Source organism: Neolamprologus multifasciatus, chromosome 7 (genome assembly GCF_963576455.1).
Source record: "Neolamprologus multifasciatus chromosome 7, fNeoMul1.2, whole genome shotgun sequence".
NCBI lineage: Eukaryota > Metazoa > Chordata > Actinopteri > Cichliformes > Cichlidae > Neolamprologus > Neolamprologus multifasciatus.
Genome location: NC_140445.1, coordinates 28,813,781 through 28,827,363, shown reverse-complemented (window position 1 = coordinate 28,827,363; position 13,583 = coordinate 28,813,781). Strand labels below are relative to the sequence as shown.

General features: G+C 41.1%; 1 protein-coding gene across 9 annotated transcripts in view; it reads right to left on the bottom strand.

Moving 5' to 3' along the window:
- Positions 1-13,583, bottom strand: part of lrp13b (low-density lipoprotein receptor related-protein 13 b) — a 29,807-nt gene that overhangs the window by 15,343 nt on the left and 881 nt on the right. Inside the window, exons 3-31 of one of the 9 annotated variants that reach the window (XM_085167263.1) lie at positions 13,188-13,433; positions 12,640-12,753; positions 12,414-12,533; positions 12,031-12,156; positions 11,413-11,616; positions 11,110-11,278; positions 10,751-10,919; positions 9,209-9,431; positions 8,879-8,998; positions 8,484-8,702; positions 7,992-8,300; positions 7,492-7,716; positions 7,256-7,384; positions 6,920-7,168; positions 6,538-6,768; positions 6,185-6,433; positions 5,607-6,095; positions 4,383-4,598; positions 4,087-4,266; positions 3,680-3,949; positions 3,194-3,457; positions 2,809-3,024; positions 2,484-2,666; positions 2,102-2,224; positions 1,854-2,009; positions 1,160-1,633; positions 765-980; positions 469-648; positions 65-331 (exon numbers count right to left, since the gene is read on the bottom strand). In XM_085167263.1, coding sequence (XP_085023389.1) covers positions 65-331; positions 469-648; positions 765-980; positions 1,160-1,633; positions 1,854-2,009; positions 2,102-2,224; positions 2,484-2,666; positions 2,809-3,024; positions 3,194-3,457; positions 3,680-3,949; positions 4,087-4,266; positions 4,383-4,598; positions 5,607-6,095; positions 6,185-6,433; positions 6,538-6,768; positions 6,920-7,168; positions 7,256-7,384; positions 7,492-7,716; positions 7,992-8,300; positions 8,484-8,702; positions 8,879-8,998; positions 9,209-9,431; positions 10,751-10,919; positions 11,110-11,278; positions 11,413-11,616; positions 12,031-12,156; positions 12,414-12,533; positions 12,640-12,753; positions 13,188-13,433 — 6,336 coding nt within the window. The remainder of the gene's footprint in view (positions 1-64; positions 332-468; positions 649-764; positions 981-1,159; positions 1,634-1,853; positions 2,010-2,101; positions 2,225-2,483; positions 2,667-2,808; positions 3,025-3,193; positions 3,458-3,679; positions 3,950-4,086; positions 4,267-4,382; positions 4,599-5,606; positions 6,096-6,184; positions 6,434-6,537; positions 6,769-6,919; positions 7,169-7,255; positions 7,385-7,491; positions 7,717-7,991; positions 8,301-8,483; positions 8,703-8,878; positions 8,999-9,208; positions 9,432-10,750; positions 10,920-11,109; positions 11,279-11,412; positions 11,617-12,030; positions 12,157-12,413; positions 12,534-12,639; positions 12,754-13,187; positions 13,434-13,583) is intronic. The other 8 variants (XM_085167264.1, XM_085167266.1, XM_085167265.1 and 5 more) reach the window with 8 other exon arrangements.

Genomic DNA, 13,583 nt, shown 5'->3' with positions numbered 1-13,583 from the left:
AAAAGTTTAAACAATAAACAGTTAAATAAATGACATTTAGAGTGGGGGAAAAAAACAAACAAACCTTTTTTGCAAATTCCTGGACATCCTTCTTCATCAGATCCATCCATGCAGTCTTTTTCTCCGTCACATACGTGGCTGAGTAAAACACACTCTGTGCCATCACTACACATCTTTGCATTCCTGTGGCACTGCAGCACATCATCTTTAGCTGCAGGAGCGGTCACACTCTGACAGTTCAGTTCATCCGATCCATCCTGGCAATGACGGCGTCCATCACAAACCAGATTCTTGGAGACACAGCCCATATGATCTTTGCAGAGAAAGTCAGCTATGGAGAGAAAAAACAAGCATAACAATCTACCTTACAGATCAGAAAAAAATGTAACTGTTTCAAAACTCATGTCTTTATTTCTTGGCTAAATGTGTAGACTAAGCCTTTTCTTCATGGCACATTCAAGCACTTACTTGGGTTTACACAATGGACCACACAGTCATTTTCATCAGATCCATCAGGGCAGTCTCTTTGTCCATCACAGAGCTGATTTTGAGAGATACACAGGGATGATCCAGGGCAGAGAACTGAAGGAGCAACGCAAGGTGATGCAGTGAAGACAGGAGACTCTGATGATGGAGCAGCAGCCTGATCTGGAAAGAGCAACCTGTGTTAGGTTTAGCATGTAGCAGCAACGTGAAACTTATAAATACTAGATTTGGTTCATTTGAATCTTCTGGTTTCCTTCATGCAGCTTCTCAGTACTTACTGCAGCCCACTTCATCTGAGCCATCCACACAGTCTTTTTCTCCATCACACAGAAACTTCTTTGGGATGCAGCGCTTCCCGTCAGCACAACGATGCTCACAGCTCTTAATTGGTTTCTGGCAGTCAGCTTCATCTGAATGGTCCCGACACTGGAACCTCCCATCGCACACCTGAGCCTCAGGGATGCACATTTTCCCATGGGCACACTGGAACTCACCTGGGATGGAAAGAAGACAATCATGGACGAAGCCATTTGCATTTGCACCCTCACATGTACAGGTTTAAACAAGGTAACATTAAGCTCGTATCATCAAAAAACAAAGCTCAGACATTTAAAAGATAAACTAAATGAAGTTTAAATTGGAAAAATAAAGAAATAAACCAAAAAAACCAAACCTCTTTTGCAGGTATTTTGACATCCTTCTTCATCAGATCCATCCATGCAGTCTTTTTCTCCATCACATACGTGGCTGAGTAAAACACACTCTGTGCCATCATTACACATCTTTGCGCTCCTGCGGCACTGCAGCACATTATCTTTAGCTGCAGGAGGGGCCGCACTAGGACAGTTCAGTTCATCTGATCCATCTTGACAATGAGAGAGTCCATCACAGACCAGACTCTTGGAGACACAGCCCCTTCGGTCCTTGCAGAGAAAGTCTCTGTCATCAAGACACTTCTTCATGCACTTCTCATCGGAGCCATCGGGACAGTCTTTTCTTCCATCACATATCTGTGCTGGTTCTATGCACAAAGTGGAATCTGGACACAGAATTGAAGGACTGATGCAAGGCTGCTCTGTGCGAAGGTTGACGGAAGGAGATACAGTTGAGCCGAGTGTTCCTGTGTCAGTAACCATACTTGCACTATCTACAAAAATATTAAATTAAATGAATCAGCAGTGCTGTAGACTTCAAGATACCATTTCTGCATTATAAATTAATATAGTTGCTTTAACTAAAGGGCACATGGAAGTAATTTATAGTGTTCCATCTATTACTAGCTCACTACAATCAGTCTTTAAAATAGTTCAACAGATGAATACAAGAAATGATACAAATAATATGAAAATGATACACTTAGAAATTACCAGCCACACATCCCTCTTCATCTGAGCCATCACTGCAATCCTTCTCCCCATCACACACATGGCTGTACATAACGCACTCATGGCCATTTTTACATCGTTTGAAACCAATGCGGCATCTGAGAGGAGTTTGTCTGGTGCCGAAGCCACTCATGGAGGCTTGACAGAGAGAACATTATGCGTTAAAGGGCAGACTGTTTGGGCAAGCAAACAATCAAGTCACACATTTTCTTTGATTAACCGCATCTTACAGGTGGCAGTAGGATTTGGTGATTGACAGAGCTTCTCGTCAGAGCCATCGGGACACTGGGCTCGGCCGTCGCACACTTGCATTCCAGGGACACATTTTTTCTGGTTGCTGCACAAGAAGTCATCTGATGTGCAGGAACAAAAAGGTGCAGGTTTGAGAAGCACAGAGGTGGCTATATAACACTGGAGACAACGCTTGAAGGATTTAATGTAAGCTCCTTCTACAAGATATCAGAGCGCCTATGATGCTTGATGAAAATACAAACATTCAAAATAAAGAACTTCACCTTTTCTTTGAATCTTTCAGACAGCAAGTGCACACCCAAGTTTGGATGTGGCTGCATGAATGATGCTACCTTTCTTTATGGTAATTTAACCACTTACTTGGGTTTTCACACTGGACAGCACAGCCGTTTTCGTCAAAACCATCAGGGCAGTCTCTCTGTCCATCACAGAGCTGATTTTGAGAGATACACAGGGATGATCCAGGGCAGAGAACTGAAGGAGCAACGCAAGGTGATGCAAAAGTGAAGACGGGAGACTCTGATGATGGAGCAGCATCCTGATCTGGAAAGAACAAACTGTTAGTTTTAGCATGTAGTGTCTATTAATCTATTAACAAAAGTTAAGATGATAGAAAAATCAAAAATGTTTTATAGTAAATTTGCTTTGTTAGATTCATTTGCTATTGCAGCTTCTCAGTACTTACTGCAGCCCACTTCATCTGAGCCATCCACACAGTCTTTTTCTCCATCACACAGAAACTTCTTTGGGATGCAGCGCTTCCCGTCAGCACAACGATGCTCACAGCTCTTAATTGGTTTCTGGCAGTCAGCTTCATCTGAATGGTCCTGACACTGGAACCTCCCATCACACACCTGAGCCTCAGGGATGCACATTTTCCCATGGGCACACTGAAACTCACCTGAGATGGAAAGAAGACAATCGAGAATGAAGTCTCTTGCATTTGCACCCTCACATGTACAGTTTTAAAGTAAAACAGATGTTATCATTTTCAATAACATTAAGTTCACTCTGTTAGGGTCAAAAAGCTATTTTCAGACACAAAAAGATTACATTTAAAGTGAAACAACCTTTTGTGCAAATTCCTGGACATCCTTCTTCATCAGATCCATCCATGCAGTCTTTCTCTCCATCACATACGTGGCTGAGTAAAACACACTCTGTGCCATCATTACACATCTTTGCGCTCCTGCGACACTGCAGCACATTTTGAGCTGCAGGAGCGGTCACACTCAGACAGTTCAGCTCATCTGATCCATCCTGGCACTGAGGGTGTCCATCACAGACCAGACTCTTGGAGACACAGCCCATATGGTCCGTGCAGAGGAAGTCAGCTATGGAGAGGGGAAAAAAAAAAATATACCAAGCTGAAGATAAAAAAAAAAAATAACTGCCTCCAAACTACTACTACTTTATTCAGTCTACTACTATGAGACTGAATAAACATTCAAAAGGATTATTATTTTTTAAAATTGTCTGACAATTAAAATCACATCTTAAGTAATTAGCTAGATTCTGTAGACTAAGCCTTTTTTCATAGCAATTCAAGCACTTACTTGGGTTTACACACTGGACCGCACAGTCATTCTCATCAGATCCATCCATGCAGTCTTTTTCTCCGTCACATACGTGGCTGAGTAAAACACACTCTGTGCCATCACTACACATCTTTGCATTTCTGTGGCACTGCAGCACATCATCTTTAGCTGCAGGAGCGGTCACACTCTGACAGTTCAGTTCATCCGATCCATCCTGGCAATGACGGCGTCCATCACAGACCAGATTCTTGGAGACACAGCCCATATGATCTTTGCAGAGAAAGTCAGCTATGGAGAGAAAAAACAAGCATAACAATCTACCTTACAGATCAGAAAAAAATGTAACTGTTTCAAAACTCATGTCTTTATTTCTTGGCTAAATGTGTAGACTAAGCCTTTTCTTCATGGCACATTCAAGCACTTACTTGGGTTTACACAATGGACCGCACAGTCATTTTCATCAGATCCATCAGGGCAGTCTCTTTGTCCATCACAGAGCTGATTTTGAGAGATACACAGGGATGATCCAGGGCAGAGAACTGAAGGAGCAACGCAAGGTGATGCAGTGAAGACAGGAGACTCTGATGATGGAGCAGCAGCCTGATCTGGAAAGAGCAACCTGTGTTAGGTTTAGCATGTAGCAGCAACGTGAAACTTATAAATACTAGATTTGGTTCATTTGAATCTTCTGGTTTCCTTCATGCAGCTTCTCAGTACTTACTGCAGCCCACTTCATCTGAGCCATCCACACAGTCTTTTTCTCCATCACACAGGAACTTCTTTGGGATGCAGCGCTTCCCGTCAGCACAACGATGCTCACAGCTCTTAATTGGTTTCTGGCAGTCAACTTCATCTGAATGGTCCCGACACTGGAACCTCCCATCACACACCTGAGCCTCAGGGATGCACATTTTCCCATGGGCACACTGGAACTCACCTGGGGTAGAAAGAAGACAATCATGGACGAAGCCATTTGCATTTGCACCCTCACATGTACAGGTTTAAAGAATAAAAGTTCTGATCAGTTTCAATAATATTAAGTTCATTACATCATGGAAAGATTAAATTAGGGATGCAACGATACCAATTTTTTCAAACCGATACGATACTGATACTTGGATCTGAGTACTTGCTGATACTGAGTACAAAAACCGATACTTCTATCACACACGTGCGCAAGGAAGACAGGTTTTATTTTATTCTCTGCCGATAAAAAATAAAATCGTAATAAAAATGACCACAAAAAAAATTTCAAGTGAAAAATAAGCACTTCTGTTAAATTATTGTGGAGTATCCACATTGTAATTTAACAAAATATCACTGAACTATTGGGCACTGTCTCGAGCTTTCAGAATAATAAATAAACACTTCTGTTTGGAATAAAATAAATACAAATTAGGTTTGAGAATAAAATAAACTTTTAAATTATTGCAGAGTGTCCAATTTCATATCGCAGCTCAAGTATGCTGAGAAGACGGTGCAATCCTATGGTTTCCACGGCCGGCATTGGCTGGTCATCCAGAGAAATAAAATGAGTCAGAGCCTCTGTTATTTTAACTGCCCGTGGATTTTCTCTTGACATTTTTCATCGCTTTTCCAAAACCTGAGTTAAAGTTGGCTGTTCCGCTCCACACTGCTGACATTTTGTTTAGCCTAGCTACAGCAGCCTCCAGTTTCTCTTTTTTATCTGGAGCTGCCAGTCTCACTCGTCTAACCCTGTGCCCGTTTAGCGCGGGATGTCCCCCTAGTGACCAATCTAAAAAACTACAACAGAAATGACCAGCCACCCTCTGACTAATGAAATAAGTTAGTATCGGTTCATGGTATCGGTTAACTTTTACGAGTATGAGCACACACACCTTTTACAGTATCGGCCCTGATACCCGATACCAGTATCGGTATCGGTGCATCCCTAGATTAAATATAAAGTTTAAAGTGAAACAACCTTTTTTGCAAATTCCTGGACATCCTTCTTCATCAGATCCATCCATGCAGTCTTTCTCTCCATCACATACGTGGCTGAGTAAAACACACTCTGTGCCATCACTACACATCTTTGCGTTCCTGTGGCACTGCAGCACATTTTGAGCTGCAGGAGCGGTCACACTCGGACAGTTCAGTTCATCTGATCCATCCTGGCACTGAAACAGTCCATCACAGACCAGACTCTTGGAGACACAGCTCCTTCGGTCCTTGCAGAGAAAGTCCTCAAAAGGACACCCTTTCACACAGTTCTCATCAGATCCATCATGGCAGTCTTTTCTTCCATCACATATCTGTGCTGGTTTAATGCACAAAGAGGAATCTGGACACAGAATTGAAGGACTGCTGCAAGGTAGCCTGTAGTGAGGTTTAATGGACGGTGTGAGGAGTACAGGAGAATCATTTGAGGGCCGTCTCTCTATTTGCATTGTAGAATCTCTCTCTGCAACATCTAGAAAAATGACACCAAGAAGCAGAAATTTAAAATTATTTTAACGTCAATATATAAAACTTGAAAAGAAACTTGGCATAAATACTGACTGCATCGTTCTTCATCTGATCCATCTTGACAGTCTTTCTCTCCATCACAGACGCTGATATTGAGGACACACTGATTCCCATCTTTGCAGACTGTGAACCCCAAACGGCATTTCAGAATGTTTCTCCCAGGAGCAGCTGTGGCTGCACTCGAACAGTTGACCTCATCAGAGCCGTCGTAGCAATGAAATTCACCGTCACAAACCAGGCTTTTAGATACACAGCTGCGATGATCTTTGCAGAGAAAGCCATCTGGAATAAAATTATTGAACAGGACATACAGTGTTAAACTTTTGAAGACATAAAATGCTAAATATTTTTAAACTGAGAAAATGAAATACTGATTTGGTGCTTACTTTTTGAGGGGCAACTTTTTACGCAGTTCTTCTCATCAAAGCCGTCAGGGCAGTCACTATGTCCATTGCAAAACTGGTCTGGAGATATGCAGAGGTAAGCAGAAGAAGGACAGAGGACAGAGGGACTGGTGCAGGCCAGGAGAGTTCGAGGAGAATGAGTGGTAGAACCTGGAGTTTTGTTTGATTGGTCCATATTAGTTCTTGTGGTAGTCATGTTCTGTTGCAGGGCATCTTTAAAAGACAAATAAGGAGTCATACGTTAAACACAGTGACAAGAATACTAACGAAATAATAAAATGCATTACAAAGCCAAAAACTAAACGTACACCAAAACATCACATCGGCAATCAAAAAACGGTTGATTTTGTTTTAGGAAACTCACCGCAGCCCAGTTCATCTGATCCATCCGCACAGTCGTCCTCTCCATCACACACGTGACTATATAAAACACAGTCTTTGCCATCTTCACATGGCTTTGAGCCTATGCGACATTTCATCACATTTGACCGACTTGTACGAGGAGCTGCAGTTGGACAATCAGCCTCATCCGAGCCATCGGTACAATCAGACCGACCATCACACACAAGACGTCTGGAAATGCAACTGCTCCGGTCCTGGCATTTGAACTCCTCTGAGATCGAAAAACCTATCAGTAAGTCTCAATATGTTTTTGAGCTGCATCGCCAGTTATAACAAGAATGTCAGCTTGGGCATTTACCTATAGACAGACAAGCCCCAGGACAAAACTCATCATCTCCTTCCGGGCAGTCCTTTTTCCCATCACACAGCTGAGCTTCTGAGAGGCAGACTGATGAGTGTCTGCACAAAAACGATGGTTTCCTGCAGGCTTGAGAATGTAAAGACAATGCAATGGAATTAATGAGATGATCATGCATACCAGAAAAACGTCAAAGTGCTATATAAATCTGTTTCTGCTGTGACAGATGATCTTACTCTGAACTGTCTGAATGTCTATGAGAGCAATGATTACTCTGATCACATGACCCGTCACAGCTGCATCTTGAATGGGGCTCCCATCACGCTGATCCCACAGAGTCATTACGTTGTCTGAAACTGACAAGAGAAAAGGCTCGAGGGCAGCTACAACTGAGCCCGAAATCTTCCATCTTCTTCCAGCTTGGTGGCTTCTCTCTCGCAGCAAACTTAATGTTGTTAAGCCTGTCATAAAAAAAAAAGAAAAAAAACTTAATTAAAGGCAACATTAAAGTCTGTGAGGTGAAGTTCATCATTTTTTTATGTGGTTTGCAAACCCTGAGATTTGCAAGTATGCAAAACAAATCTGAATGAGTGTGGTTTGGAAATTTTAAGTTATTTTCTCCAAAGTTTGAGTTCATAAGCTGAAATTTTGATATAACTAACCCCCCAAAAAATGTATTTATTATCCCCAGGGATCATAACAAGCTTCCACACACCAATCCAACGATAAAACTAACCTGCCATTTTTGAGTTCCACAGCAGGCTATTAGCCCTGAGGTCAAAAGCGATGCCCCCACTCACTCCTCCAGCTATGTGCAGCAGCTCTTTAGCAACACCTCCCAACATGCTCATGCTAAGAATTCGATCTTCTTCTAGCCAGATCATGGTACCCCGCAGCCAGTCCAGATACAAGTTTTTAATCTCCTTTGTCGTGTAGTAAAGCTGCTTTGGGTAGTAGCTGTCAGCTGCGATTGTTCCGATGGTGTTTCGATGACATGACACCCAATAAAGGCTTCCGCTCCTCTGGTCCACATTTATCAGACAAACTAAAAAGAAATAGAAATAGCATGAAAGAAGGTATGTTGACAGCCATTTAAGGTAGAAACTAATTAAGTCTTAACTTTTTTTTAATTTTTTTTTTTTAAGATCTGTTGAACCACCACTCTTAATAAGATTTTTGTCACTGCACATCAATAATAAGCAACATATGTGAACAAATCCGTGCTAACCTGGCAAAGGTGTTGGGACCAGCTCAGCGGTGACCGCTGTTAAACTGATGCGTTGAATGTGGCCAGTTTGGTTTGCCCAGTAAAGCCAGTCTCTGTCCCAGTCAATCTCAAAAGAGAGGATCCCCTCATTGGTGGTGAAAAGCTGGCTTTCAATGAACCCTTTTTCTTCCAACTCCAACAAGATGATTTCCGTATTTGTAGCATAGAGAAACCGTGGATCTGTGACAGTGAATAATATTACAGATCATTTTTTGTGTTTTCTTGTAAAGTGTAAATGCATTTTTATTTAACCACAACTGATTTAATAAGTTTGGACCAGAATTAAAAGTGATGTCTTTTTTTTTTTTTTTTTTTTTACACTAACAAAGGTGAAAAGAAAGTTTTAGGAAACCTACTTTCACATGTCCCATCCAGCAACAGCAATTTGAGGTTTGGACAAGAGCAGGTGAATCCAAGAGGGTTGCTTTTAGTTAGCTGGCAGAGGTGACAGGGTGTTTTTGCACATGCAGAATAACCTGATGAAGACAATGAGAGGACTATTAGGTGCAACACAATCCACTATGAAGACCAAGAAAGCTCCATTAACAACTTTTAAATACATTTAACAACTTCAACCTTGTTTTATATCCAATTTAAAACAGCTTAAATTGCATATAAATTTCAAAACAGATCTTCAGATAGGAAAACTGATCAACGACCATGTTTGAGAATACCATAAGATTTACCTTGAGGCTGTTGTAGCTCATGGTAAACAGCTAATACTGGCAGTGTGAGTTCCCATATAAATTTTCTCTGGCTCAGTTGAGTCTGCGGAGCCTGCCAGAGTCCTTTGTTATCAACCCAATAAAACGAACTTGCAAACACAGCAAGGCTCTGCGGTGCTCTCCTGCTGAACAGTCCTGTGTAGGAGTAACGGCCACTCCCATCCACCTTCACAGTCTCTATGGACTGAACGGGGAGACAAAAAAAAAAAAAAAAGTCATCATGACCGAGTGAGTATTTTAGCCAACTTTATTTTATTAAGAACAGCAAAGAGCTCAAATTATGAGGACTCCCTCACCCTCGTCAGGTTACATAGAAGAGATTGTTGTGATGTATAGAAAGGAAACATGTGAGAATATGACACATCTGTGATGGAGAGGTAAAACATCTGCCGAGTGAAATACAATCACGTGAGCATTTGTTCCTCACAACTCTGTAGTGACTTGTGGAAAATTAAATGTCTTCTTATGGCTTGCAAAGTTTTAAGCAGAAAGCCATTTCTTTCTAAAAAGAACATGGTGTCATTTCAGCATGACAGATTTGCAAAGATGCAAATCAAACCACAAGACCTCTGGAACAATGTCCTTCAGACAGATGAGACCACAGTGGAGAAATTTGGCTACAATGGCTGAACATTATGGTTAGGACCACCATAAACACCACATAGCAACTGTCAAACACAGCGGTGGAGAGGTGGTTTGGGTTTGTTTTGCAACCACGGGACTTGCAGTGGTTGAGTCAACTATAAAACCTTTGGATATCAAAATATTCTAGAGTCAAACGCGAGGCCACTTGTCGGATGGCTAAGGCATGGGCCAAGTAACAGGACTATGATCCCAAACACAGCAGCAAATCTACAACAGGGCGGCTGAAAAATACAAAAATTGCTGCAACAGTCCAGTCAAAGTCTGGACCTCAACTAGATTGAAATTCTGTGCTGGGGCCTTAAGAGAGCTGCGCATCAACAACCTTAATGAATTAAAGCAATGCTGTAAAGAAGAGTGAGCCAGAATTCTTTCACAATGATGTGAGACTAAAAATCAAACAAATGTATTGCTGACAAGGTTTAAAAGCTACTGAATCATGGGCTGCACTTGCTTTTGAATCCTGTAAAAACTATGAACTACTTCACGAAATCCAAGTTAACGCTTTTCAAATTCTCCTACCATCTCACATGTGCAATACAGACAAAAACGTATCTGAGAGCTTCCGGATAAAAAGACTTTGTTGGGGTAAAAAGAACAGTGGCATGTGGTGAAAAAAAAAAAAAAAAAAAAAAAAAAGTAGGGCACACAGACAAACTTTTTTTGATTATTATTAACTTTAAAGGGTGTAAAGTAAATGCTTTTTGATTTCAAGTGTATCCCACAGGGGTGGCATTTGCATTTATTTATAATAAATAAAATCAATACATGCCCAGGAGTGACCGAACTATAAAGCAGCAAATAAAAATGGTTTCTATGCAACAGGCCCCATCTGTGATGAACTGTTGATCCAAATCTCACCCTCTTAAAGTCACTGATCCAGTACAGCCGTCTGGCAGCTACATCAGCAGTGAGGCTGTGGGCAGACTGAGCAGTGATGACTGCCAGAGAGCTTCTTTCTGAGGCATCCATCCAAGACTTTTCTATTGTTCCTCTGTCACCTGGACCCGTATTGATCCAGATCATCAAGCTGGGAGGCAGAAAGCAGCGAATATGAATAAGCAGCACATCATCAATTTTCATCAACCTGTAAAATAGTAACTGCATCTCCTGTATTTGACATACCCTAAAATGTTTACCTTTATCCACCATTATGCCCGAATGAATCTAATTTGATCACTTTAAAATTCAGTCACATGTAGCAGATAAGTCATACAGACCTTTCTACGGGCATAACAACCAGCTCTGAGGGCCTGATGTTTTTGCTGAGCAGAGCAGTGTAACTTTTTCCATCAGAACTCTGCAGGTAGATGGACTCTGTCTTCTCATTGGTCCAGAACAGATTCCCACTGAGCCAGTCACAAGCTAAACCTTTGATACCAGGCTCTCCTGTTTAAGAACAATAAACAAATAAATTAATGGTTGGCAAGTAGAATATAACTACAAAAAAAAAAAAAAAAAAAAAACTAGGCAAGAAACAATTTAATGTGAGGATACGTTCTTGAATTAAAGAGTAAACCAACCAGTATAGGCTGTCCAGCTTTGCTGTCCATCACTTTTGTAAATGTTGCCACGGCTGTCAGCCCAGTAGTACCACCCCCGCGCAACATCAAACGCCAAGGCCACAGAGTCAAATGTTGAACTCTGAATGATTTCAAACTGTTGAGATTTCACATTCAATAATCCTAAAGCTGTCCCCCCAACCAGCAGCAATCGGACAGGATTAGCTGTAAATGCAGATTCATACTGTTAGTGACGCTTATCCAATAATTCATGCATTTCATTTAATCATCAAGGCCTCACTTGATAAATTTGCATCTACAGGAAAAGTCTTTGATTACCTAAGTGCTCTTTGTTCTTGATCAAACAGAGTTTATAGCTTTTGTCACCACCTTACCTACATCAAAGTCACCTATTAGCATATCATTAATCAGACATCATAAGTGCACTTTGATGTTGGTGTTGATCGTTTGAGAGGACGAAACCAAATCCAGAATGGATTCTGACAGCATAACAAAGGCCTTACACCCATTAGCTTTGTCCTAGCAAAGTCCTTGACTCAAGTGGGTACCAAACAAATTGGTGGAACATTATATTGACAGAATGTAGCGTCAATTTTATAAACAGGAAAAACACTTTACCTGAAGCCACACATGTTGAGTTTTCATTTAGTTTGAAGCCCTCTCTGCAGTAGCAATAGTAAGAACCGATGGTGTTACTGCAGTGATGAGCACAGGGGTCGAAAGGTGGAGCACATTCATCCAAATCTGTAAGAAATGAAGAGTAAACATGTGCCAACATGCATTTAAAAAATGTATCTGGAAAATTACAAAGTCGCAGATATCAATTACTCCTGGAGTTGCATGAAAACAGGATCAGGGATGAAGGAATCATCTGCGCCTTTAGAAGGACACGGACACCTCATACTTCAAAACCTTTCTTCTTTCTTTAATTTAGCATTATTTTGGTTTCTGCTATACAACCTAGTATTGAAGGTAAACTGTAATTATCTTGTCCCACACACCTTCACAGTCTGTTCCATTAGGAGACAGCTTATATCCAGCAGGACAAGAACACAGAACTCCCCTGGGTTCGTCAGTGCACACATGGCTACATCCACCATTGTCCATAAGGCAGACACGCCCTGCAGGAGGCGGAATTTTAAGCATCAGCGTCACAGAAGACGACTTAATAGACATAAAACATTGTATATTAGTGTTTTTTGTGATAATCAGTTGCATCAAGCGTACCGCAGGTTATGGGCTCATCGCTTTCATCAGAACAGTGAAACGTGCCATCACACTGCTCGTCAGCAGATAGACATGTCCCCTCAGGACACCGTATGCTGCCCTCACTGCACAAATCTGGGAGAAAAAAAAATACATTAACCTTTTTAAGAATCAGGATAAAGATTTAAATGTTCATTTTTAGTTGCATGATGCATCAGTGCATGAAAAGGTGTATTCACACTTGACATCAAATGTTTTTGATTCCATCCAAAAATCTGCCATTTTACCTCTGGTCATCTGGATTTACCTCTGCTGATAGTCTTGATTTGTATTTCGGTACATTTAACATGATTATGTCCCCATTTAACTTTAATTAATATATATATATTTTGCAGAACAAATGAGTCTATAAATATGTCTTAGTGGATGATGAAAATCCAAAATATTTTAAAAATTGTTACATTATAGCTGGATCTGTAATGGAAAATGTGACTTTTGGTAGTTTTGTTTAGAAAGTGTCACAAATACACAGAATGACATTTAGTTTCTTGTTAGAGCATTTTTCTCACCACAGTCCTTTTCATCAGAGTTGTCAATGCAGTCATCTATTCCATTGCACCTGAGCTCTTTAGGGATGCAGATGTGATTTTGACATGTCCAGTCAGAGTCCAGGCAGCCCTCTGTGACCGGACAGTTCTCCTCATCGGAGCCAGTGGGACACTGTTTTTGTCCATTGCAGCGGGCCGACGCTTTAACACAGCCAACAGAGTCCACACAAGGAAACTGACCTAGCGGACAATCAGAGCCTCGGAGTCCTGAAGGAAAGAAAACAAAAATATTAAAAGGTTGCATTTATTTACCCCTGAACCAACAACCTATACTTGAAGCTCAGGGGAGAAAAAAAAAGTCCTTTGTCTTCTGTGCTTCATTTAAAAGTTGTTTTGTTCAACATCACTTAAAGAGTC